General features: G+C 33.8%; 1 protein-coding gene across 1 annotated transcript; it reads left to right on the plus strand.

Moving 5' to 3' along the window:
• The first annotated feature begins 14,325 nt into the window (after window positions 1–14,325).
• On the plus strand, window positions 14,326–27,453 carry LOC148617086 (laminin subunit alpha-4-like). Its single transcript, XM_088584403.1, has 5 exons — window positions 14,326–14,797; window positions 22,396–22,493; window positions 23,121–23,313; window positions 23,882–24,037; window positions 25,515–27,453. Exons 1-5 carry the CDS (start codon window positions 14,705–14,707, stop codon window positions 25,611–25,613), a joined length of 639 nt encoding a protein of 212 aa, XP_088440529.1. The 5' UTR covers window positions 14,326–14,704; the 3' UTR covers window positions 25,614–27,453.
• Window positions 27,454–27,673: the final 220 nt, after the last annotated feature.

The following is a 27,673-nucleotide window of genomic DNA, read 5'->3' on the forward strand; positions in this document are numbered from 1 at the left end:
TAAAATTTTATTTACTAGCTTTTTTGTATGCTTAAGTATTGGAAGAGCTTTTGGAATATTCGGATACATTATACTTCATACAAAAATCTTGAATTCTGATTAGGTAATGGGTGATGTGATATTAAATAATTTAGTCTAATCCCTGCACATCCTTACTTGCCCCGCCCCCACTTTTATTCCCTTATTATATTTTTATATTTTATTCCCCACCATTAAACAGACAAAAACAAATTAAAATATTTAAAACTAAAATTGCATTAAGCCTCGTGGGGAATTCTTAGGTTTGTTTAGATCAAATTCTGAAAATATTTTTCAGTGTTCATATGCACTATAGAAAAGCAAGTCTAGTTGAGAAATTTTTTTTTTGCAAGAATTATTTCATTAATATTTTTTTAAAGATCTATCATACTCAAACGGAATATAATGTATGCGGATGAAAAACGATACCAAAATACTGTCCAATGCGTGTCAAAAGGGAGACAAATAAACTCGAGGGTTTAACAGGATGTTCTATTTTTTATCATTTCATGATATTCTTTGAATTTTGATTTGCAAAGATCCAAATGCATATAATTTATATTTTTAGTATTCATTGTTTACTTTTTACAAAAACTACTATAAATAAAACTATTAAAAAGCGACAAGCATTGATTAATAGGCAATATTTTAATGTAGATTTAGATAAAAACTTTTTTTTTATTTTAAGATAATTGAAGTCTTTAAGAATGTCATTCAATCACGACAGTGTTATCATTAGAGACGCAAAAGAGGACGCAAATTGCATTTGAATTGTCTCAGATGTTTACACATTTGCACAGGTAGTAGTTTTGTGTACCCCTCTTACATACATGATTCTTGTCTTGATCATGTTTTATGTATTCAATCATTTGGGTAAATACCTATATAACTTGTCATGAAGGAAGCTTTGCTTTGAAACACCAGTTATTTATCGCATATTATTGTGCAATTGTTTAAAGATAGTTTGTTTTATTACCACAAAAATAATGAAGAAACCTTGATCTTTTGGGTAAAGGTAAAAAACAATCTAGGTTTTATATCATCTAAGACATCGCTTTTGATATTCTTGATCCTATTCACATATAACGAGAATGAATTTGGTGAAAATGTCAGAGACGCACATAAGGGCAAATTTATACGCGAATTTGATTTATTACTACTCTACTACACTGAGAACCAAAACATTCATGATTCTATTTTTTTTCTATATTGTGGAGACACGATATCCACAAACACAAAAAGGTGTCCCTAAATAGTCTAATAAATTATCGACAACATTTAAGTACTTATGATTAAGGAAAATTACAGACAATTTACCTGTAAAGAAAACCACATTGGCAAAACCACAGACTCCAAGGGTTTAAAACGGACTATTCTTTATAAATGATTTGAAGAGCTTAATGATGACACTGGCAATTATCTTGTTCAAAGATTTACAGATACACGAATTAAATCTACAGTTTAACGGGTCTTTGCTTTCATTTAAAAACATACAAAGACAGGATCTTCTTAAATACATCGTTTTTATATGTCTCGTAGTAAAATAAGAGTTTTACTGTTTGATTTTAGACCCTCTTTTAAGTTACATGTGGTTATCCATAATGCACTTATTTTTCAATTATTGTTTGCTTTTGAAGATAAAATGCAATGTCCGTTTGACAAGAGATTATTCATTTGTGATTATATTTCTACGGTAAATTTATTTGTTATTGCACTCACTTTACTATGTTTTATACTTTCTCTAGACATGAAGTACGTAAACTTTCAGAAATAGGTTTTGATATCATTTTTAATAGCCAAATAGTTGGTGCTTTTTTTTTCTTTTGATATTCAATTATAGATTCGGAATAACCAAATTGACAGCTCATGTCTGTAGCATTCAATTAAAGCCAATTACCGCGGTACAAGGTAAAACGAAAAACAGTCGGTAAGGACGAGTGTGCTTTTTCACCTTTGAAGATATCCCCTATGAAGCATTACAATTAGTTTAAATTGAAACAATTATGACACCCAGCTCTGTGTGTATACGTATGCCCTTGATGTCGAACGCCAACCAAAGAACCTGATAACTTGTCAGTTTGCCAAATTTAGACTATCAAGTCTTCAAAATACATTGCAACCATGAAATAAAAGCGATATCAAAATAGAACACAGCAATAGTTACTAGTATCACAATCTGACCAGACAAATCGGATCTCATGGCGCAAATGGATACACCATGATGATCAACGAGTTCATAATGATGAACGTGACATTTTGATAGTGACGACTTTAATCTTTTAGCAACATACCGGTAACCTGTTCAAGAAGCTTAATTTTAAGAAGTCTGGCACGGTAATAAATAGTCTTCACATGCAATGTAGACGAAGTAGACAAATGCCATTACATGTCAAATCTGAAGATGTGAAAAACAAAACAGCACACACAAAATTAAAACACTTGCACAAAAATGGTAGTGGCATCAGGTGCTGCGGAAGAGTAAGTATGTCCCGACATATCCTGAAATAAGTTACTGTAGCCATAAGAAAAAATCTATTTTATGGTAAATAAAAAGGTTCTTTTTATATCTTTTATAACAAGTATTTCACCGCATGTTTTAACACTGAAGTAGAATTTTGTTCACAAAATCTCGCTTTAAAATACACGTTGATAATAACACAAAAATTAAAATATATTGTCAAAATGTGAAAGTGGCTTGTTTTCTTTTTCATTTGTGAAGCCTGGAAAAAAGGCAGACACTGTGGAGTTTACAGTTAATTTACAGCAAATGAAACGGGACTGATATAGCCTGCATACTCCCTGCCCTAATGAGGGTATGACAGAGTGGAACGCTGATTACAGAATGACCTACGTCACGTAATTTGTTTGAAGTTCTGAACTATAGTAAACAATTCACAAAGAATAATTGTGACGTAAAACATATGTTCTCGTCTTTCAAGATATGCAATATTTAGGATAGGTGTTACTATATAAGTCTACAAAACTATATTTATGATCTGTTTAATTTGATATGCAAAAAATGCACCATAGAAACAATTACAAATACAAACAGAGCGATATGAATGAACAAATAACATAGTACGTACCTTTTTCTCTTATGTCAATATTTGGTAAGTTTAAAATATTTCTTGTCACTTACCGATCAATCATTTTTTGTTGAAAGTTCCTAAGGTTAAAAAACTAAACATACAAAAAGTTGCCATTTGCAACAAAGAATTAAAAAAAATCATTTACGTCAATTAACTCGTACTGTCTTTATACGTCTAAAAAGGGATGATTATAAAGTAAATTCATTTTGAAATTATTTAAAAAGCTAGAAATTCTACATATTTGCACTTTAATCATTTCAAGTCCAGCGAATCAAGATTTTTTTTAAACATACCTACAAAAAGTATACGCCTTATGTAATTTACTTAATTGTCCATTTGAGAAAGCAAGTTCAAATTATAGCCCCCGTCAAATACAGGTAGTAGCAAAATATCTAAAATTATCATCATAAAACGGGATATTCTAATATGACGTGCTTCAAGTTCTTTAGAGCACACCCATGGTAAAAAAAAAGTGATAAACGCATGACCAACATTTCGTGCATCTGTTTAAAAATATGAAGCAAGTAGTCCTATAAGAATCGAAATAAATAACGGAAACACCATTTTATCATTGTTTTACCACGGACCTTTTTATGTCGTCGTTTAACCGCTAGCGATCGCGCAGGGTAAAACAATGCGACATATCCGACCAGCCCGTGGTAAAACAATAAGACATATCCGACCAGCCCGTGGTAAAACAGTGCGACATATCCGACCAGCCCGTGGTAAAACAGTGCGACATATCCGACCAGCCCGTGGTAAAACAGTGCGACATATCCGACCAGCCCGTGGTAAAACAATAAGACATATCCGACCAGCCCGTGGTAAAACAATAAGACATATCCGACCAGCCCGTGGTAAAACAATACAACATATCCGACCAGCCCGTGGTAAAACAATACAACATATCCGACCAGCCCGTGGTAAAACAATACAACATATCCGACCAGCCCGTGGTAAAACAATGCGACATATCCGACCACCCCGTGGTAAAACAATAAGACATATCCGACCACCCCGTGGTAAAACAATAAGACATATCCGACCACCCCGTGGTAAAACAATAAGACATATCCGACCACCCCGTGGTAAAACAATAAGACATATCCGACCACCCCGTGGTAAAACAATAAGACATATCCGACCACCCCGTGGTAAAACAATAAGACATATCCGACCAGCCCGTGGTAAAACAATACAACATATCTGACCAGCCCGTTGTAAAACAGTGCGACATATCTGACCAGCTCGTGGTAAAACAATAAGACATATCCGACCAGCCCGTGGTAAAACAATAAGACATATCCGACCAGCCCGTGGTAAAACAATAAGACATATCCGACCAGCCCGTGGTAAAACAATAAGACATATCTGACCAGCCCGTGGTAAAACAATAAGACATATCCGACCACCCCGTGGTAAAACAATAAGACATATCCGACCAGCCCGTGGTAAAACAATAAGACATATCCGACCAGCCCGTGGTAAAACAATAAGACATATCTGACCAGCCCGTGGTAAAACAATACAACATATCCGACCAGCCCGTGGTAAAACAATAAGACATATCCGACCAGCCCGTGGTAAAACAATAAGACATATCCGACCAGCCCGTGGTAAAACAATAAGACATATCCGACCAGCCCGTGGTAAAACAATAAGACATATCCGACCAGCCCGTGGTAAAACAATAAGACATATCCGACCAGCCCGTGGTAAAACAATAAGACATATCCGACCAGCCCGTGGTAAAACAATACAACATATCCGACCAGCCCGTGGTAAAACAATACAACATATCCGACCAGCCCGTGGTAAAACAATAAGACATATCCGACCAGCCCGTGGTAAAACAATACAACATATCCGACCAGCCCGTGGTAAAACAATAAGACATATCCGACCAGCCCGTGGTAAAACAATAAGACATATCCGACCAGCCCGTGGTAAAACAATACGACATATCCGACCAGCCCGTGGTAAAACAATAAGACATATCCGACCAGCCCGTGGTAAAACAATAAGACATATCCGACCAGCCCGTGGTAAAACAATAAGACATATCCGACCAGCCCGTGGTAAAACAATAAGACATATCCGACCAGCCCGTGGTAAAACAATAAGACATATCCGACCAGCCCGTGGTAAAACAATAAGACATATCCGACCAGCCCGTGGTAAAACAATAAGACATATCCGACCAGCCCGTGGTAAAACAATACAACATATCCGACCAGCCCGTGGTAAAACAATAAGACATATCCGACCAGCCCGTGGTAAAACAATACAACATATCCGACCAGCCCGTGGTAAAACAATAAGACATATCCGACCAGCCCGTGGTAAAACAATAAGACATATCCGACCAGCCCGTGGTAAAACAATACAACATATCCGACCAGCCCGTGGTAAAACAATAAGACATATCCGACCAGCCCGTGGTAAAACAAGACATATCCGACCAGCCCGTGGTAAAACAATAAGACATATCCGACCAGCCCGTGGTAAAACAATAAGACATATCCGACCAGCCCGTGGTAAAACAATAAGACATATCCGACCAGCCCGTGGTAAAACAATAAGACATATCCGACCAGCCCGTGGTAAAACAATAAGACATATCCGACCAGCCCGTGGTAAAACAATAAGACATATCCGACCAGCCCGTGGTAAAACAATACAACATATCCGACCAGCCCGTGGTAAAACAATAAGACATATCCGACCAGCCCGTGGTAAAACAATGCAACATATCCGACCAGCCCGTGGTAAAACAATACGACATATCCGACCAGCCCGTGGTAAAACAATAAGACATATCCGACCAGCCCGTGGTAAAACAATAAGACATATCCGACCAGCCCGTGGTAAAACAATAAGACATATCCGACCAGCCCGTGGTAAAACAATAAGACATATCCGACCAGCCCGTGGTAAAACAATAAGACATATCCGACCAGCCCGTGGTAAAACAATAAGACATATCCGACCAGCCCGTGGTAAAACAATAAGACATATCCGACCAGCCCGTGGTAAAACAATAAGACATATCCGACCAGCCCGTGGTAAAACAATAAGACATATCCGACCAGCCCGTGGTAAAACAATAAGACATATCCGACCAGCCCGTGGTAAAACAATAAGACATATCCGACCAGCCCGTGGTAAAACAATAAGACATATCCGACCAGCCCGTGGTAAAACAATAAGACATATCCGACCAGCCCGTGGTAAAACAATACAACATATCCGACCAGCCCGTGGTAAAACAATACAACATATCCGACCAGCCCGTGGTAAAACAATAAGACATATCCGACCAGCCCGTGGTAAAACAATAAGACATATCCGACCAGCCCGTGGTAAAACAATACAACATATCTGACCAGCCCGTTGTAAAACAGTGCGACATATCTGACCAGCTCGTGGTAAAACAATAAGACATATCCGACCAGCCCGTGGTAAAACAATAAGACATATCCGACCAGCCCGTGGTAAAACAATACAACATATCTGACCAGCCCGTTGTAAAACAGTGCGACATATCTGACCAGCTCGTGGTAAAACAATAAGACATATCCGACCAGCCCGTGGTAAAACAATAAGACATATCCGACCAGCCCGTGGTAAAACAATACAACATATCTGACCAGCCCGTTGTAAAACAGTGCGACATATCCGACCAGCCCGTGGTAAAACAATAAGACATATCCGACCAGCCCGTGGTAAAACAATACAACATATCTGACCAGCCCGTTGTAAAACAGTGCGACATATCTGACCAGCTCGTGGTAAAACAATAAGACATATCCGACCAGCCCGTGGTAAAACAATAAGACATATCCGACCAGCCCGTGGTAAAACAATAAGACATATCCGACCAGCCCGTGGTAAAACAATAAGACATATCCGACCAGCCCGTGGTAAAACAATACAACATATCTGACCAGCCCGTTGTAAAACAGTGCGACATATCTGACCAGCTCGTGGTAAAACAATGATAAAATGGAGTTTCCGGATTTATTTCTTAAATGATTGAAGGATTCAAGGATTAAAAACGACTTTATTCGCTTTTTTCCTGACTTGGTTCATGCATTTAAAATTTATACAGTTGTTGTGTTAAACTAGGTTTATTTGCTATCTAAACCTTCTGCTTCCATAATGGCCATAAGAGTTCCGGTATAAGTTGAAAGAATTGTTAGCACTATGTAGTAAATCTGGTATTTTCAATCCTGACAGAACCAAAGAACTTACTTGAAAATGCAATCTATCATAAGCTTTACTGTTACAATTTTTACTTGAGCAAAATGTTCCTTCTTGTGATACATTTTTTTCGGTATTTTAGTTTGTATTTTTTAGATTCTGTTTCCTGTAAAATCAAATACTAGAAGAAAGAATCAAAAATAGGTAACGTTGAAAACTAACTGTTACAAGTCAGAGTTTTGATTTATCTTAATAAAGAAAATTGAGACGGCTTCGTATAAAATTTACTTGGGATATCTAAATAGGTATTAGGATAAGGATGTGAAACACAGAAGAAATTTAAACCATTTTATTTATATACACGAAGAATGACAGCCACTAACTCATATATTTCATACGTCATGGCAACACTACACTCTGAAAAGCAACAACTAAAAAAACTACTTCGGAATAAAGGACATGCATACTTGTACATGCACATATGATAACGGATAGTGCCATACTTAATTACAAGGAAGGAGCAGAAGTGCATCTTATATTTTTATATGCACAATATCTATATGATGTAAGATAACATGAACATCGTCCATATCTTGTGGTTATAGAATTGATAATTTTCAATTATATTGGATCTCCTGATTATCACTAAGTATGTGCAATTTGTGACATATATACATCGATTTTTGCAACTGAATCTACCCGTATAACCCATGTTACGCCCCATTATACGTATTGTTTTTTCAATGGACTTCATATTTAATACAGTGAAACCTGCTTAAACCAGATCATTTTGGAATGTAAGATACTGATGAGTTCGGTTTAAAGAGGAGTTCAATATTTCTCATGTTCAAATACATTCACACTGATTCGGAGGGACTTCAAAAGTGTCTAGTTTAGACAGGTTTTCGGTTTCTTATATGTCATTTCGACAATCAAATTTAAATTTTATTATAGAGTTACAGATGCAGGTTGTTACATTGCTAAAATTAAGAATTCGACAGTTCAAAATCACAAAAAATCTATGTTCGTTAACATGACTTGTCAACCAAATAATTTGTCTATATATACTCTAGTATAAAACTTTTCTCATGTAATAGTTTTGTCCCTATATTTCACGGTGTAATCAATTTGAGATCATAAAATACTCTAGTTATTTTAAGATTTTATTGGGTTATTACATATTGTGGGATGACTGGTGCCTTTTTTTAAGTATTGTGCCATTGGTAGCAGTAAAATTGATTTTAATTAAGCTTCTAACCTATTTGTTAAAGACCATGAATGTTAATACCAAAGGAAGTTGTTAACATATGTGAGCTATTAAGCATGTTTTATTTTTCTTTTCAAATGTGGGTTTTCATTATATTTATGCAAATATAAAAAAAGATATGTGTATGAATATGAGAGGAGGACATTGTATGTGTAACATCTAGTTGTATGTCTATATTTGTGTCATTATAAATACAGTGAAGCCTGACTAAATTTAACCCTGACTAATCCAAAAACCTGTCTGAATTAGAATTTGGTAAAGTATTTTTGCATTTTAAATTCTTTAATATTTTGAACCTTGGCAAACAGAACACATTGTTTAAGGAGGTAGACCTATGGTAAGGGACATAACTCATAAATTCAGGGATATGTTTGTATCATATTCAATTTCAAAATCAAAAGAGAGGTGAGAATTTTTTTTTTTTTTTTTTTTTGTATTAAGGGTTATAACAAAATTACCAAACTGATAAAACACAGGCAATAAATAGAAATCATTGACTATCAAACAGGTTTTAAAAGGCGCTTTACCTCCCGCTTTAAATAAATTTAGTTTTTTTCTGGTATATATCAACATATACAATTGCCAAGGGTCCAAATTGGTAATATCAGTAGTCAAGACAGTACGGAAGAAACGAGCAATAAATAACTGAAAATGAAAAAGAACTAAATACGATTGAAATCAAGGAAATTCACGAATACAGCGTATAGAAAATAAGTCTCTCACTTTGTGGGAAAGACCCATCAAGTTCAAGATGAAAGTAATAATACACAAGAAGAAGTACAGAAAATTCGTGTGTTGACCTATTGAAAATTCATCATCCTTAATCTTGGTATGTTACGCATGTGAAGCCTTGACGTCATGTATGATAGCGGATGTTTGTTTTCTAAATTGAGCTCCTTATGCTATTAAATATTGTTATATCCTTATATGCAAAGTCTTATTCCGCTTTCATGTTGTAAAATGATGCCATACGAAATGTTATGAATGGCATAAACCACTAAAATAACCAAACCTATATTATGTCACACAGAATACAGTAAATTATTCCTGTTCGTCAGACTTTTTCATAACATGTAATCAACTGATATAACCCAAATAATGGTACTTTACAATTATTTCTCGCAATTTCTTTTTCTTTACTCGGATATTCTTCGTTTAAATGAATGTTCGAGGTATAATGATGCAAGCTTCAATATCTTTTAGCTTTGACATTCTCCATGAACAATTGTACTTTTCAAATTAATCGATTTTGGTACAAAGCCATCCCCTCTGCTTGCAACTACTGTATCCTTTAATAGTAAACTTCTCAGTTTTTTGTATTTTTTATTTACAAAAACTGTGTGCATATGGTGTGGCCACATAAATTACCGACTAACGCCAAGCTTAAGATTTCATTCTAAACGCTGTACATAATGGTAGATACCTCAAGCAAAGTAAATGTTGGTAGAGTGAATGGTCTAATAAGACGTTAATCAATTCTATCTTGACTTGACTTTTTATGAGCAACTCGGTGGGTGTTTCTAAAAAAGCAGAGGACGCTTACCCTACCGGTGCACCTGGTCCATGCTCCCAGTTTTTAGTGGAGTCCGAGTTGCTTATTTGCTTTTGTTACTTTGTATGTATGATTTTAGTTACTATATGTTCTTTGTTGTATATGTCTGTTTTCCATGTCTGGTCTTTGTCCCTGGATTACATTCTTTTGATTACCGCTATAACTGACGCTTGATTTCAATGTTCCCTTTGACCTTTTCATCTCGCATTTCGATTTAAGTTGAATATTATAACAAAAATTTGCAAAAACAACGACTGCTTTATATCGTATTTATATCAGACATTTGTAGTTTGAGAGGGAAATAAGATATTATCATCAATTAGAAAATATCAAAAGCTCAAACGTCAGTAAACAAAATGATTGAAACAAGTTACAATAAAAAAAAAACATTCAAACTATAGAAACTGGTCGAAAAAATCAAAACAAGGAAAACCAAAACACATTTATACAGGCTTCGTTTTCAAAGGGTTCGATACACAACCTTTACACATAATTAAACAGTTTGTATTCAGCATTTTACATCAATCTCATGTAAGCATCATCAACGTGAACAGATTTCAATCTATTTCAAATGAAAACGTGAGAAGCTTTGGTGATATTGAATATGATACAAACATATCCCTGATTACAAGAGTTCTTTCCATTACCCTAGGTCTATCTCCTTAATTAAAATTATGAACTATTTGATTAGACACTCTAGATTCTGCAACCAGCCCTCTGAGAAAATGCAAGAATCTTGCAAAGTCTTCAAAAAGTGAATGATTTTTCGCGACGTTATTCGATTGTCAAACGACGTATGATTTGAAAAACGCCCGGGGATTTAGAAAGCCCTGTCTGATAAGTAAAAAGTAAGAGAAACGACCGTCTGCCTTTGCGTTGAGCTTTCCAAAAAGCAGGAAGTGCTCAGTTTTTTTATGGGTTCATTCTATTATTCAATGCACACTTTTTTTTGTTTGTTTTGCATGTTTTGTTTTGTTTTGTTTGTTTGTTTTTTTTTCTGGTTGTACGATTTGTTTTTGTACTAATTTTGTGTTCCCAGTTTGTGTATTGTCCAGGGATTTTCGCTCGTTTTCACTGTTTAACGTGTCGAGTTTAATCGTGGTTTCTCAAGATTATGATATACTTTGTAAAAACAAACTTACGTCTTAATCTGAGAGGGATAACAATAACCTAATCAGTAAAATCGATTTACAGTATATTTACATAACAAATTATTATATATTATTGTATATAGCTTTTTATTATTGCAGTTTCTACTTCATCTGGTTTTGAAGTTGCAATATTCGTATAATCGTCATTACCTGGAAAAGTCATCAAAGGAACCAAGATTCTAACGGAAATCAAAAGAACGTAATCCAGGGAAAAAGACTAGACATGGAAAACAGAAAAACACGACAAAGAACATAAAGTAACTAAAATAACACATACAAAGTAACAAAAGTAAATGAGCAACTCGGACTCAACTAAACACTGGGAGCATGGACCAGGTGCACCGGTAGGGTAAGCGTCCTATGCTTTTCTAGAAACACCCGTCGCATTCCTCATAAAAAGTCAAGACGGAAAGTAGACGAAAAAGATTATACTAAGGTATCTCTGAAAGTATCTGTAGAATGTAACAACACACGTACTTTCTTACGCAAACTTTACAGTAACCGTTGAAAATGCAGGGCAATGACTCGCAGTTCATATATAATATGTAGTCAAGCTTTATATTTCTAACTTAACTTCAATGTAATTTGTCATCTCATGTAGAAAGGAGATATTGCAACATTAAAACCTGTGTCAGCCAAACCCCTTTTTGGTATTCGGTTCACCCAAGTACAAAGTATTTCGATAATTAATGTAAAAAGGGGTTAAAAGATGTCTTGTTTAGGCAGGCTTTCAGATTAATTAGGGTTCAGTTAAGACAGGTTTCACTGCACATTTATCTTGCTCCACATTTGAAATATGAGGCAGTCTAATACAAGCATATTCTCAAAACAAAATCATATCGATTGCAATGTATGTTGAATATGTGAAAAACGCACATCTCCCACAAAAGAGTAAATGTTCACTTCGATGTTAGTTCGGTTGATTCATGCTGAACTACATTAAAGTACAACACGTATATAGCAGTTTTACTTGTGTATAACTTGTGAATTTATTAAAAGGAAATCTGAAAAAAGATGATAATTAAATACAGATAAACAAAAATCGTTGTGCCAATAAATCACCCCATAGCAAACGTCAACGTATGAAAAACAAATAATGAAAAAATGTATGTAAATCTTATAGATAGAAGATGTCTTCTCTTAACAAAAATGTTTATCTCATTACAGATACAGATGTAACCACAATAATGTGGTCCAAAGAATAACAAAATACCAATTTTATGATGCCCAGGACATATCTTGATAATCTTGCAATGATACCACATGACTAAATATTGCATCAGATGATGATATTCATATCATTTTGGGAAATTTGTAACAAACAATGAATGAAGCATTGTTTATACCTATTTATACCCCATTGATTTGAAAGCAGGAGATACATGTACACAGTAAACATGTTGTCCGCCCGTATTTTTTTGTTCGATCGTCTGCACCATTTTGTGACAGTAATCGCTGCAAGTTCCTATCAAAGTCACTTGATATTTTGTCAGAAGCTTGATTTGTGTATGTCATATCATGGGTTTTAAACGACATGAACTCCTCGTTTGACAACATTTTTTATAGTTTTACCTATAGTTTTTGCGATGGGGAGCGGGGATATCCTTTAGTGAGTTAAGTTCGCAGGTTATGTTCCCTAATTTCTATTTTCTTGTCTGCAGGCGTGAATATGATGAAAACTCGTGTGTGTCTGATTCAAGATTCTAGTTTCTTTGGTGTCAAACCTGCTGAAACAATCTGCATTTTATATTGTATCAGTGTCCTTACTATTCCTTCGGCTATGGTCTCTTGTGGAGATTTCAATACCATCCCCAAAAGGTGTTCAAAAGTTTTAAAAATCATTGGTTTCCTGACAAGTGTGTGTATTAGTTTCTTAATTTTCATCCTATGTATCTGACTGTGTGATAAATTTGTCAACCCAAGATATGCATTGTTTCCGCAAATATTTTGTTAAATTTATACAATTGTTTTACTATTGGACGTTAATATAAAAGTCCCCACTCGTCTATCAATTGGAAAGTCACAACGTCATGTCGAATGAAAGTTGAATGACTCCTACAAGTTAAATTAGTATACTCAGGCGTACAATCGTGTTTTGTAAAATCGCGATTACTCTCTTTCATGCCGAATTTTAGTTGTAAAAGGATATTGTCAGGAAATGAAACAAATGATGTATATACACGTACTTGTCTTTTTAATACGTAATTTTATTAACAAGCATTGTGTGGATGCTTGTCAAACATGGTCATTGTAATATGAAATTGATGATTCCGGATGGAAACTTTCATGACAGTGATTATGATGATGTTGTTGATATTGTATGATACAATTTTCGTTTGCAGAAACAGTTCATGTGATTGTAAACAAATTTTGATATGATCAAACTTTGAACTGTCCATTTTCTGATCTCTCAAGAATGAGTGTTTAGAATGTCACATGTTTTACGTAATACGGTCTGTGTTAAAAACAATGTTATATGCTTGTATACCAATCATATTTAAGGTATAATTGATGCAACAGAAATGATTTTATGCTGAATATTTATTCTATCACAATAACGTTTTCTTTTTCCAAGAGCTGTCAATCCAGTATACAATAATGTAATCATTGGAAATGTCTCAAGTAATCTTGTGCTCTTTGATCAAATTTCAGAAACTTTTTTAAATCACACTATCTTTATCTAAATATACTTATATGGTATTGTTATTTAAAATAAATGATTGAAACCAGTTATACACTGTATCTATCTGTTTATATTTCATATTTGACATTGCAAGGTGATCAATTTTCCTATCGAGTTAAAACGTTATAATGTTTTAAAGACCAAATACCTTTGAACTTTAAACGTAATATGTACTATGATATAAGACGAAATTTAAATCCAGGTGCGACAATCTGTCGTTATAACTTTATCTTCTTACTTTGCAATTGGTAAAATTTGAAATACAGTACATTGACATACAAATCGACAAACGGTAAGGAAATGACACAAATAAAATATATATATGATACAACATCCTGCGTGGGAGGATCACGACAGCTATTTTTTGTTTTTCCCAAATATGTGTATCTCTCTAAGTGAGAATATAACTTTTATCTCTATACAGTGTTAATTTAGTTTGTTGACATTCCATGTCCGTATACGCATCATCGGATTTTGTTTACGTTATTTTCACCTGCAATTAAATCATATTATTGATTTTTAACCACGTGCTGGAATTTTACAACCTATGAAATAATTTCATTCATAAAATTGTCCGCATAGGTATTACTCCGCCGAGAAAAAAATTAGAACGTGTATATATACAAGGTAGCGCGGCAATATCAAACCAAGGAGTACGCTGGAGGTTAAAGTCTTGAACTTATAATATCGAGGGTGCTGCTTTTGCTGATTTTAAGTCAACATTATTTGAATACTTCTACTATGAAGCTGTCGGCGAACTTCGTAGAATTTTTTACATTAATTTTGATATTAGTGGAAGAGATAAAAGGGATGACGATCCACCAAAAATGCCAGGTAAGTGACAAAAAGTTAGGTTTGCTTTATCTCTTTCTATTTAATTTTGAAATGTTTAATCCTTTATTTCTATAATTTATGCCTCTAAGCGAATGTAAGTGCATTCTAATCTGCATCTGTTCATAAGGAAAGTAGCTATTACCAAAGGTAAAAAATTTTTTTTTTTTTTTTTTTTTTTTTTTTGGGGGGGGGGTTTGTATTTGTTTTTGTTTTTTTTTAAGTATGAAAACTAAATTGTTGGATTGGAATAGAAACAAACTACATTAGATTGAAATCAAACCACTATAAAAAGGACGAAAATATCAAAGAAGTAGACATTAAAGCTGTTTTTTGTTTTGTTTTGTTTTTTGTTTTAGCAAATAAAAAAAAAACACTTTTTAAGTAAAGTTGAGATCTAAAAGGAGAATGGCGAGCTGTAATTAATTGTGAAGGATGCACGATCAGAGATTGTAGCCTTTTTAATGTTTCGTTTTTTGACGACTTCGTACCGACGTTTGGCGAATGAAGTTGCTTTCTTTTTTTTTTTTTTTTTTTTTTTTGAGAAAACGAGATGATGTTGACGTAAATTTGATTTTTAACCTATTAATTTAAACAAAGCGGGATACTAAAACGATGTCTTGCTATCAAAGCTTTAATGATTACGAGGTTATTGTTTCACAATATAATCAGACCGTAAGGTAATAAAAAGTAGTCATGATCGAAGTTAAAGGATAGCCAGGAAGGAGTGCTGATGTATTAAAATCGTAATAAACAAAACAAAAAAAAAACAATCAAAATTTAATCTTAATCTTCATATATTTGCAACACTTCAAACAACGTTATCGATAATGTGTGTCCTCATTACGGACACCTATGACTATTTGTGTTTCAAAATATATAGAATAAAATGGAGATGACCCTATAATATATTTTGCTGATCAACTACATACGCATATAAAATGTGCATAAAATACGTTTTAAATTGTTAATATATTGCGTATTTGTTTGAGACTGCACTCTTAGATGTAGTAATTTATGTCGATACTTAATTGAATTTTAAAGTTGGAGAATATTTATTCTGATTCTTTTAATTTCATTCATTTGTCGTTCTCTGTTAGAAGTGTTTTATTTTAATTTGTTACTATGTAGGTGTTTTCATTTCCAATTCTAGGGTTCGGTCTCATTGGTAAAGATTGAAACCCAAATTTCTAATGAGCCTCCGTGGATTTTTTTTTTCCGAAAGGTATTTCTTGTGCGTATCATTATAGTTGACCTCAGATAACCAAAGTATGCAGGAATACAATCATGATGCAAAATTGTATTAACTTGTGTAAGCACGTATTAACATATTCAGAAAATTGTTTGCGTAAAACGCCATCGTTTTTGTCTCGATTTTTGTCTGTTTCGCATTTTTATTTTTATTTTTTTCTTTCTTTTACATGTACGTCGCTGAAAAGTATATTTTGTCTAGCCAACTAAAACCTTACCTACAATTATAACACATTAAAGAAATTAAAAAAATCATCCGATATTGCTTTAGTTTGAGTAAGTAATGTAAAATTTGTCTACTGTCCTACGACTTTTCAATATTTAACAATAATTTTCTCTCTGAAGTAAAAATACATCGATTAAATTGATAATAATATATGCAATCAAATATAGATTTTTATTTTCTTTAAGAAACTGTGGAATATATTTTGAAACATTTAATTCAAAAAGGTAATATCAAAATTCGATTTAAATATGATTGTATTTAAATATACGTTCACAAGCTATGATCAAAATACGCAACTTGTAAAGACGTCTTTTTTTCAATTTTATATTTGCGTTATAGTAGTTATCATTAAAATTGTACACTTGACATTACGTGTATGTGTTTGTAAGAATTAGGCAAAATGGGAAAATCAGAAACATGTATGTCAAAACCCCAGTGATCTGACAATAAAATATCATTCAAAGATGTTTTCTCTATTCGAAAAGACCAGTATTTGATTTCTGCATCAATGGCTTTACTCAGAATTTTTCCAATAGAATCTTAGAAAAAATAGGGTTTTGACAGAGTTATCTGCATTTGAAATGGCAAATTTCAGTGCATTACAATGACATTGTAACTCAATGGTCCAGCATGATATGGAAAATCTTGTCTGTTATCCTTGATTCTGGTGGTCAAATTACACTACCAAAATGATGAGTTTTTTTGTCATACCATTTTCACCTACTGCCTGATTCTTACAGGGACTGACACTTAAAGACTGCGATTAACGAATTTGAAATAATATGAAAAAGAGGTTACTCAAACATCTTAAGTGGTTTACATTTGCTATCGTCAAAAAAATTTAAGTTAGAAACGTGTCCGAGTTTTCCGGGTACTGTATCTTAACTTGTGCGTTTATCGCCTGAAATTACCAGAGAGTTTTATACTAATGCCTCTAAGCCCTTAAATGGTTAATGCAGGAAGTAGGTACGTGAAGTATCAGGATTCTGTATTGCAAGGTAAAAAGATCAATGTTGCATTTATACGCTGATATCAGTTGTTTATAAAAAATAAAAAAGACGAGGATGGACTATTTGGCACAATTTTGGAGAAAATGAGGAAATAGTAGGCTAAGCTTGGAACTCCCTTTTTATTTTTTTTTACATTGATCCTTCTTTTGTATTACTTGGATTCGCTTCTTCTTATAAATTAATGTTTCAAGTGTTAAGGTATTTATATAAAATTATTCACCGTGATGAAAACACAGTGTCTGCGTCAACCAGTGCAATGGCCTATTTAGAAGTCTTCCGGGTACGACAGTGTGTAAACATTGCTTAGGACATTAAGTCATTTCATTTCGCAATGAGTAGTCTATACAAGAGATAAGGCCGAGCAAAGATTTAGCTAATTTTGCTATTAATAATAAGCATGAGAAAGAGAGTTTGCCCGAAAGACAGAAACCAACATTTTTTTTTAAATTTGTAGGTATTTTATTGTTTGAAGTATTTTGTCCTTGACGAAAATTTGGAGGTATCATACGATAAAAACATACATGACTCATTTACCAGGTAACCCAGTTGTGGTTGCTTTTCCGAAAATCAATAAACCACTTGAGATTAAACGACCATTTTGAATGTAGACGTCCTGAATGGAGACATCACAAATTTGGTTGCATTAAATTTGGCGATGAAAGGATAGAAAACCTCAACATTTGTTCGCAAACGACTTCTCCACAACTAAAAACGTTAAGATCAGAAGATATGGGCCAAAATTTGGGATTATCGTTTATTGCGAATCATTCAGGTTTCACGCTTACAAGGCCTACATTAAAATTGAATTATCTTACAGTCATTACGTTGGACTCATAGTTTAAAATTGGCTATATTTTATAAGAGCATTTGTAGAAGGCAGGCTTGGTTTTAAATGGATATTAAGCGCATTTGGTTAAGTAAGACATGGAACGAGAATTGACTCTTCTATCCTGAGATCAAAAATTGGTCCCCAATTTTCTGTTAATATAATTCTTTGAGACGTATATAGCGTACTGCTGAAGTTGCATTTTCACGGTCTAAATTGGACTAATTCTATTGGATGTGAAAAATACGATAAATTCCTGAGTGACCATTCGAACATTTACAAAATAAATCACCCTTGACCAATTATCAGTCAATATCGGCCCAATAAAATTAAAAAATTAAAAAAAAAACATCGTTTTTATCGATGCCCTTTTATGAATCAATCCATTTCCGATTTAGATACTTCCAATGGAAGAGATGGTTCATGGTGCAAAAAAAACAACGTTGTTTTAAGACGTACATACGCTGTATGTTTTAGGTTATTAGTCTTTTATACATACAGATCTATATTTGGGGAAATGTACAATCATGTACCATACGTTCCCCTCCCTCTGGAATCAACTAAATCAAGAAAGATAATTCTTACAAAGTGCCAATTTCATGTACAATATATATAGGATAAGTTCAAAAAAGAATTTTGTGGGTTTCGATATATGCTTGAATCAATTCTTGATTGATAGTTTTACATTGCAATTTGACAAACAAATAAAAAGCATGTGGTGTTGGTAGCAGAAACAACAACACCCTTTTTATGCCAAAATTGCATTAAATGTAATAATAGATAAGCTGGGTATTGGTTGAATATTAACTAACTCAAATTTCTCATGTATGTGTACGTGAATGAACATGTACAAATGCATGTCCACCAATAATAAGGTTTTGATTTACAGTCTTTTTTTTATTATTTTATTTATGGATCATGTATAAAAATCAAAGTAGAAGATATTCAAGTTTATTTAATTCGCCCTACTTTTTAAAGAGGAATAATGGTAATCCGTTGTCCGTGTCTGTGCAAAAAAGTCGTACGATATTTAGGATAGATATGTTGGATATTTCAATTACTTTTTGGTACATGTAGTAATTTGTCGTAATTATTCTAATTGTTTTTTTTCTTTCTGAGTTATTGGGCCTTGTAACGCTCAAAATTTGGGAAATTGGTGTATTCTTTACATTTCTGTTGTTATACCTTCATTTTTCAATGATAATTAAGCTCGGCACTGACTACATTTGAAATTTGACAGAAAATATATTTGCAACGACCGACTTTATTCATTCATTTTTATTTCATTTATTTAACACGCATGCAACTCCTTTTCATTCTTATGTTCTAGACAATGAAATATGACGCAATGATTGGGCAGGTGATTCACAATACATATTATTCATGATTTACTTCTACTCGTATACAATGAGCAGTGGCGCATCGGGGTGAAATTCCGGGGAATACCGATCATGACCCCTTTGTGATTGAAACGTTTGATGAATTTCGAAACGTGGTAACAATATTGTCCCAAAATGATTGCCTGGACATCCCCTCTTTAAGAACTTTTAAATCGGAACCCTCACCTTTGTTATAAATTTCTGAATCCGCCCCGATTTGACCTGTATTGGTTGAATAAATGAATTTCTAACTTTCTGTGTCATCGTCTGACAGACACGGTTATATCTTTTTATTATATCCTTATATTTCGCGTGCTAATTTTTACTTCATGATCAGCTAAGATGCTTTGCACTTCAAATTATCACGACTTTGCTGAACAGGCTCTTTCAATCTCTTAAGGCCTTAAGACCATTCATATACGTCTAAGTGTACTATGTTATCTGAACATAAACGCGAACTCTGTTTGATGGATTCAAGTATGTCACGGACGGTGCAATTCTCATGAAAAAGAATGCAGGTTGTAACTTTTATAAACTGTGTCACGAGACAAAAGGAAGTGACGTAATGGTGCAGTTGAAGACGGAATAAATGTATGACGAAATTTCTTGAAACATAGTACATTTGTACTGATACCCTGACTAAGAATTGATTTGCTTAATAGAAAATTATGAACGAAAGTCTTGTTTGCTTATGAATTTTAGCGGTTATAAGACTTCCGTTTTTTTACTATTGCACACTCAATGCTCACCTTTTTCATGAATGGAGTTCCTTCCTTGAACATGACTAAAAATAATAAATACACGTACATGAAACTATCTTATAGATTGTTTTTAAAAAAGAAAACGGTTGGTTGAAAATAGTTTATTCTAAGAATAACGAGTGCGTACATTTAAAAAAGCGCTTTCAAAACGGTGATATTTAAATGAGTTTAAGACTTTATTTTTTCACAACTTGAAATATGTTAGATTCAATGCTCTATTTGCAGAATGCATGACTTTGACGGATATCGCGAACTAAATAGTCCAAAATCAAAGCTTGAATTCAACCCCCTGCGGTGACATAGCACCTGAAGTATTTTGATCTTAAACATTTTCATTTTAACAGAGATTTTTACAGATATTACAAATTCAACAGTGGCTTGTCAGCTGTAACTCCTTCTAAAGACCAACGCGTTTAGTCAGTTAATCAGTATAAACAAAGAAAGGGCTTTCAACTATACTGCTGTGTCATCACAGAGTCTATGAAAGTGAACTATTTCACATCTATGTCAGAATTATAAATATTGTTGAATTAACGTCAACATCGAGAAGAATTGCCGTTTCATGACGTTTATGTAGTAATATAAGTTTATAAAGTTTAAATTATTTAAACTGCTTAGTCTCTTTGTCACAAATCTGTGAATTTCTGTAGTACCCTCCACGTGCGAATTCCATACACTGCAGGGGATCAAAACCGGCATTAATCAATTCATTAGGGCTTAAACAAAAAATCAAAGTTCAACTTTAATATATTCTATACAGCACTAAACATGCCAAAATACGAGTTTCTATTATGTTCAACCTTGTTTTAGCCAGCGAACAGTATAAGGATAAGCATATGTAAATACCAGAGAGTTCCAAAAGCACTTCTGCAAATAATTTTATCTACACTCTCCTCCAAATTATTTTTCGCAAGTCACTTTTTTGTAATAAAAAAGCGTCACTGTCTATTCTTATCGTACTGTGTCTGTCAATGCATGCATCTTAACGGGCTTTGATACATGTACGAGTATAATATCCGTCAAATCTTACAAAATGTTTGCGCTTTTGTACATACATATAGATATCGCGTAGGTGAACGTTATTGGGTATGTCTTGTATCCAATTTGGAGTAAAGACTTTAAAATCATTATATTACACTATTTAGAAAACAAATGCTTGTATTTATGGTTAATGTGATATTTCGAGTCAACACATTTGCTTGCAGACAAAATTAACTGAACCCTAAAACATGCTTGATCAGAATCTGTAACAAACAGGTCTGGCTAGGTGAATATGTTTATATCAGTTAAATGCACTATGAATCTCGTTTAAAGATTCAAGGCGAATTCATCCTTCAGCACATATATGTACATGTATGAACTCAGGTAAACTGGATTCACTGGTACATGCACTCTTCTTTTTTGACCTTGTTTGACACTGATTTAAAACCATGAAAGATTTCATGCAACCAGTTTGTATTTGGAGGCATAATTGCCTACATGTTATGGAGGTCCTTATTTTGCAAAATAAAAATATTCATGTGAAGTTCAGTCACTAGCAGAACCACAGGGCTTGTTCCCGCTATCAAATGTGCAGCCTGTCTCGTACATAAGTACGAAAGTTCATGTCAATATGCTTGTCGGACTACATATCTGATTAAAGGAGAAAGCCCTTATGATTGAACCAAACTCCGAAACAACGGCTGTGTTGCGATGCAAACTGTTACGCATTTAGCGCAGAGCGTCACGACTGTAAGAACGAATAATAAAAGGTCTAACAGCCTCTGCAACCTAATCCGCGCTGTATGTCATTTAGTAAAACTTGTCAGTATGTCGTGTTTGGTAGATAATATGATAATGAAATATGCTATATCTAAATTAATTATTTTTCGCAATCATTCTTCTCATTTTCACTTTATTATGAAATATTATAGTATGACGTACATGTATACGTTACAGTTCCCAATTCGTCAAATCCGATTATGATGTCAAAAAATTGTTTTGAAGCATTTCGTCGTTACCAAGTTTTTGTTATCAAAAATGTGCATTGATGAACTAAAAAACAACATTTATTACAGATTTTACGAGAATTGTAATGACTACGGTTACGTTGATTGTGTAGGCTATTTCAAAATTAAGAATTATTCGTAATGTTTTGTACATTTTCAGTCTGCGATAAACATACTAAGCCCTAAAGGTGCCTACATAGAATCATTAGAGAAGAGCAGAGTGAGAATTGACAACTTACAGAAACCTTTCGGAAATGGGTGAGTTTAACGAAAATATCACTACCAATGGGCATTTTGGTACAAGTATCGACTTTAAAATTGCGTAATTATTTTATCTGTATTATTGTGTAATAGACCTAGTAATTTTCATCTGAGAGAATTGAAATAATTTTCCAATCAAAAATGACACAGACTATTGTTACCATCATTTAATTGAAGCGAGTATCACATAGGAACTTTCTAGCCGCTTGAACTCCTGAGTACTTTAACAATATCGAATATAAGACCTTTTCATCGGTGCGGTATAGTACATGTAGCTTATCAAAGTAATTACTTGTCGCCGAAACGGCATTAAGATACAACAATCAATCAATCATATTAAAGTAATCAGAATCAAAATTTCTAAACATCATAATTTCACGTTTATTGACTAATAGGTCATGAAGAAGAACCACGACCTTGATAACTGCTGGGCGTCTGTAGTAACTACAACGGAACACTGAACAATCCGGATACCGGTCTAAACCGTACAATTTAAAATGCATGCCCTTTTTAGCAGTTTGAAAGTGTTTTAACCATTATTAACTGTCCAACGGTCTAAACCGGTCCAAAAGGGATTGGTTTAGACAGGTTTCGGTGTATAGTAAAAGTTCGTAAATATTTCAGGCACTCATTAAGTTTTGAATTCAAAACAACTTCTCTGCATGGCGTCCTGTTCTATCTGAACAATAAAAACAACAAGGAATTTGTTGGTGTTGAGATTGCATCCGGGTACCTGACATATCATATTAAATGTAGACGTTTAGAGGCTATTCTTACAGTAGCAGGTGCTAAAGTTGACGATGGCGAATGGCACAAGGTTTGTAATCAATAGTTCTATTTCAAATACAGCCCAGCGCATGGCGGATTCAGGGGGTTCATGGGGATCGATGGAATCCCTTTTGTAGGCATTTTTTTCAGTTTTGAGCAAATGAGCAAATAATAGCCTAGAACCCCCACCCACTTTTTAAATTTCTGGACGGAAACCCACCCCTTCTATATATTTGTGGATACGTCCCTGTACATGTAGCTATTAGCAGTAAAAGAAAACATACTTGTCTCATTTGTTTTATACTTTGTTGACCGGTTTTGCTGAATAGGAATACATTTATTTATATTAAAGTCATATTGCCTGTTTGCTGTCCATTTCATGTTTCTACTTTAATGAAACTGAAATACCCTTACATCCCATCGCCTTTTGGGAGAAAATATGTTTTTATATAATATTGAATTTTGATATCATGGTGCAAGTTTTCATATGAGACACAGATTACATTTCTTTCCAAATGTCTTCAAAATTCGATAACGACAACGAGGAAACATATTAATATAAAAATTATAAAACATTTCGGATTTGTTTTTAAATTTGGAAATTCTTTCTATTTTAGATCGTTTTTCGGCGTAAAAGAAAAAGGGGGCGTTTGACGATCGACGGTAAACATTACTTCCAAAACTACCGTGTAGAATGCGATGCCATAGGTTTCACATCGATGACATTAGGAGGAATTGATCCTGTTGATGTTGATTTTGTGGATAGTTTTGAGGTACGAAATACTTTTACTGCTAGTCTTATTTCTCAAAACGGTGGCGAAATTCTAAAGAAAACGATCTACTTTAAAAAACTATACTGCAAGTCACTGATTTGGAAACGAGAGTTCTGTCATGCTCCACAATTGGTGAAACTTAACGCATGTTTATGATTTTGGGAACTTTTAGTAGCTCAAGGTGTTCCTTATTTTGCCAATTTGCCCGGAACACCCTTTCAGTCTTATTATATGTTTTGAAATTTAAGCAATCAGTGAGTCAGACAAAAATACAATAAGCAATGATATTTTGCTCAAATATACCTTCAAGTTGATTGTAAAGGTCTACTCATAAGGTCAGGAAAATAATAAGCAAAACACGGAAAGAATGTGCCCATTGTTATGTTCTTACTCCATTAATACCCATGTATAATAATTGGGAATTTCGGTATGGTTTTATCGACGAATATAACAACTGTGAAATTGTATTGTGTAAGGGAAATATATCACACATGGTGTGTTTTCTAAAACATACTGACTTTCTTTCAATTCCTTTAATTGAAAAAAAAAGCATCGTAGCCAGATTGAAATTCGTTTAACTTCAGTATAGTTTTTTATATATATGTTAGCTCATGGTCATCTTCACATGACATCGGTTTACAAGTGTCATGTCAAGCAAGTCCTTGGTTGAACACACCTTTAGTACACACTCCAAAGGAAGGCTTCGGGCACATTGACGTGGCAGTTTCTTTAGCTATCACTTGTCATATTGTGACACGTTTCGTCAAATTAAGTTTGAATATGGTCCCTATAAATCTAGCCAATTTAACTTTTATATATACCAAGTCATTTAAAGTACTATAAATTTACTTTTGAAACTAATCGTATATTACGCTGAAGTCTTCTTATATTCGTTAATTGAAATATGAATTTAATTTTTGTGTCAAAATGTCAGAATAAGTTAGATAAAAGTGGAATCAATGGAACTCGTTAAAGTGACATATATGTACGTTTCAATCCCATACTTAAAATAGATGAAGTTTAAAACTACTGTAAAACCTATGCATGGACCACTTTGGTAATCATAAGCATTGCAGTCATAGAACTTTCATGCGCGGATCCAAGGGAAGGCGTACCAGGCGCACGACCACCTACTTAAATTGACGTGCAAAAATTGCAATGAAACCAACAAAATAATTATCATGCATGAGATCCTGATTTTTCGCAAAATCCACCTTTCAGAATATTAACGCCTTTCTTCGCCATGCCTTAAATTCTATCTACCCCCAGCTTATCTGAAATTCTGCACCCGTCATTCATTGGTGCATGTCATTTGAGTCAAACCTGTGTATAGGTCACCATTAACCTTTAAAACCAAATGTACAGAATTACAATGAATGAAAAACCAGTTGATTTTTTATTAATGACGTGATCTTAAATGCTGATATTACTGTTAACAATATAATCATATCTATCATTATTTTACTTTATTCTTCAGGGTAAAACCGGTCATTTTGAAGGTTGCATTAAGAATGTCGATAACACTGCAGGTATAATGACGTCACCAAAATATACAGGCGTTTCCGAATGCGAATGAAGACATGTGATAAAGACACATTGCAAGCCATGGAGGCTGTATCTCAACAACATTGTGTTCTGGGGATAAAGTCTGATGAAAGTAATCCTCAAATTCAACACGTGAAATACACTGATAGATGCCTCTGTGATATGACGTCATTTCCGCTTGACGCCCTAGGAGAATTCTGATACAGCGAGTCATACTTGAATTTTCCTTCAAGAGCTTTGGAACATCAGTACACTATGAGATATGACCGACTGCATTTTCTTTTGTACTATTGTGTACATGTCATTTTAAATTAATTGGTATTGTACATGCTTTTAAACATAATACCTCGAAATATAAGTAGTCGTTTTTCGGAAAATTAATTGGTTTTGTATATGCTTAGACATTGGAAACCTTGAAATATTATATGTGTTTTATTTAGGGCTTTAAATGTGCATGTCTCTATCAAAACATGTTGGTCAAACAAATAAAACGGTTTCATCATTGAAAAAAAAAACGAGTGTCCATTGATACCGTTTGGCACTTAAGTACCATTCTGTTTAAGAATCAGGCAATGGGTGGCACATCACTTCTCAAAATGGTCTTTTTTTTTGCCTCACACATATACATCTAGAAAACAACTGAAAGGCTATTCAAATTTATCCTGAAGCATTGGTGACGTAGATATTTTTTCTGACTGCTTATATAAGGAAAAAGTTCGGGACAATTTTCCCGCCATTTTTCCTCCGTGTATTTCAACTAAATTTGACCTATAGCAAATTTTACAAACACTTTGATAGTAATTTCTTGAGTTTATGGGATATAAATACTTGGATAATGCAATAAAATATTTTTTTCTTCATGTGCCACACTTTATACACATTTTGCCTGATTCTTAGACGGAGAAGTAATAATAGGATAATTATTCACCCACCAAAACAAGCTACGACGGACTTGGTGAAAATAGTAATGATTTAACCATGCCATTTTAAATGTATGCTTGCATCTTGGTAACTTTAATTGAGTTATGAAGAAATGCAATTCCATTAACAAGTGCATATAGTGTATCACTACACTCCTTTCAGGTCTATATTATATCATTTCAATCTGAAAGTTTGACCATAGGAGACAACCGTCGTGAAAAAATATTTGTATATAAGCACACTTTTATAGTAACGTAAAACATAAGATGAAAAACGTTTTGATAATTATCTTTCCGTTAAAAGTGTTATTTTTGGGACACTACAAATCAAGCGGTAATCTCAAAATATTCTAAGCTTTAAATTGTGAAACCAAATATTTTCTTGACCAAGGTACGTGGTAACCGATGGAGTCGCACCATTATGTCGGGAGCATTAGATTAGTCTACGTGACGAGACAGGGATGAGTGGAAGCATTTATGTTGAAAGAACTATTTTTCGTTGCATACAAAATTTCGTGATTTTCGTGGTATATTCAAACCACTAGATATAGTTCCCAACGAAAAGTAAAATTGTTGCTAATAATCCGCGAGTAAATTTAAAGCACTTTTCGAAAACCAAAAAAATCTCAGGAGTAAAAAGTATATTCCCGGTATTCGAAACACATTTTTCTTCGAAACGTAGACCTTGACAACAAATACTCAAACATCTGCTAGTGTTTTTCTTTTACACTAACTGTAACCATATTTAAGCTGTGCATGCATGCAGTTAAAATGATTTAAGACAGCTAGTTCATATCCTAAACAATAAATATCATTTTTTTAACCAGGTTATTCGATGTCATTGTGCAAGATATATTTATAATTGCTTAATACTTGTTATTTTTTATGTTTTTGACATTGTTGCTTTGATTGTAATAATGTATGGTTGACAATAAAATGTGTTAAATCCTTCGACGTTTGTTTTTAAGTAATACTCCAGCTAAGAATCATGTAAATTTTGTAATATGTGATACACCACAAAAAAAGGCTACACATTTTTATTTTCGTTAATATGTTTCTTTATATGTCTATATGACAAAATGTATAATCATTCATTCCAACATGTCTGTTCTTAGGAGATAATCCACATTAAAATTCCAACAGATTCTATTGCATTTTAGTGTCATTTACA

The sequence above is a fragment of the Perna viridis genome, chromosome 5 (genome assembly GCF_037379345.1).
Source record: "Perna viridis isolate PV_CMFRI_1.1 ecotype Kerala chromosome 5, ASM3737934v1, whole genome shotgun sequence".
Lineage (NCBI taxonomy): Eukaryota > Metazoa > Mollusca > Bivalvia > Mytilida > Mytilidae > Perna > Perna viridis.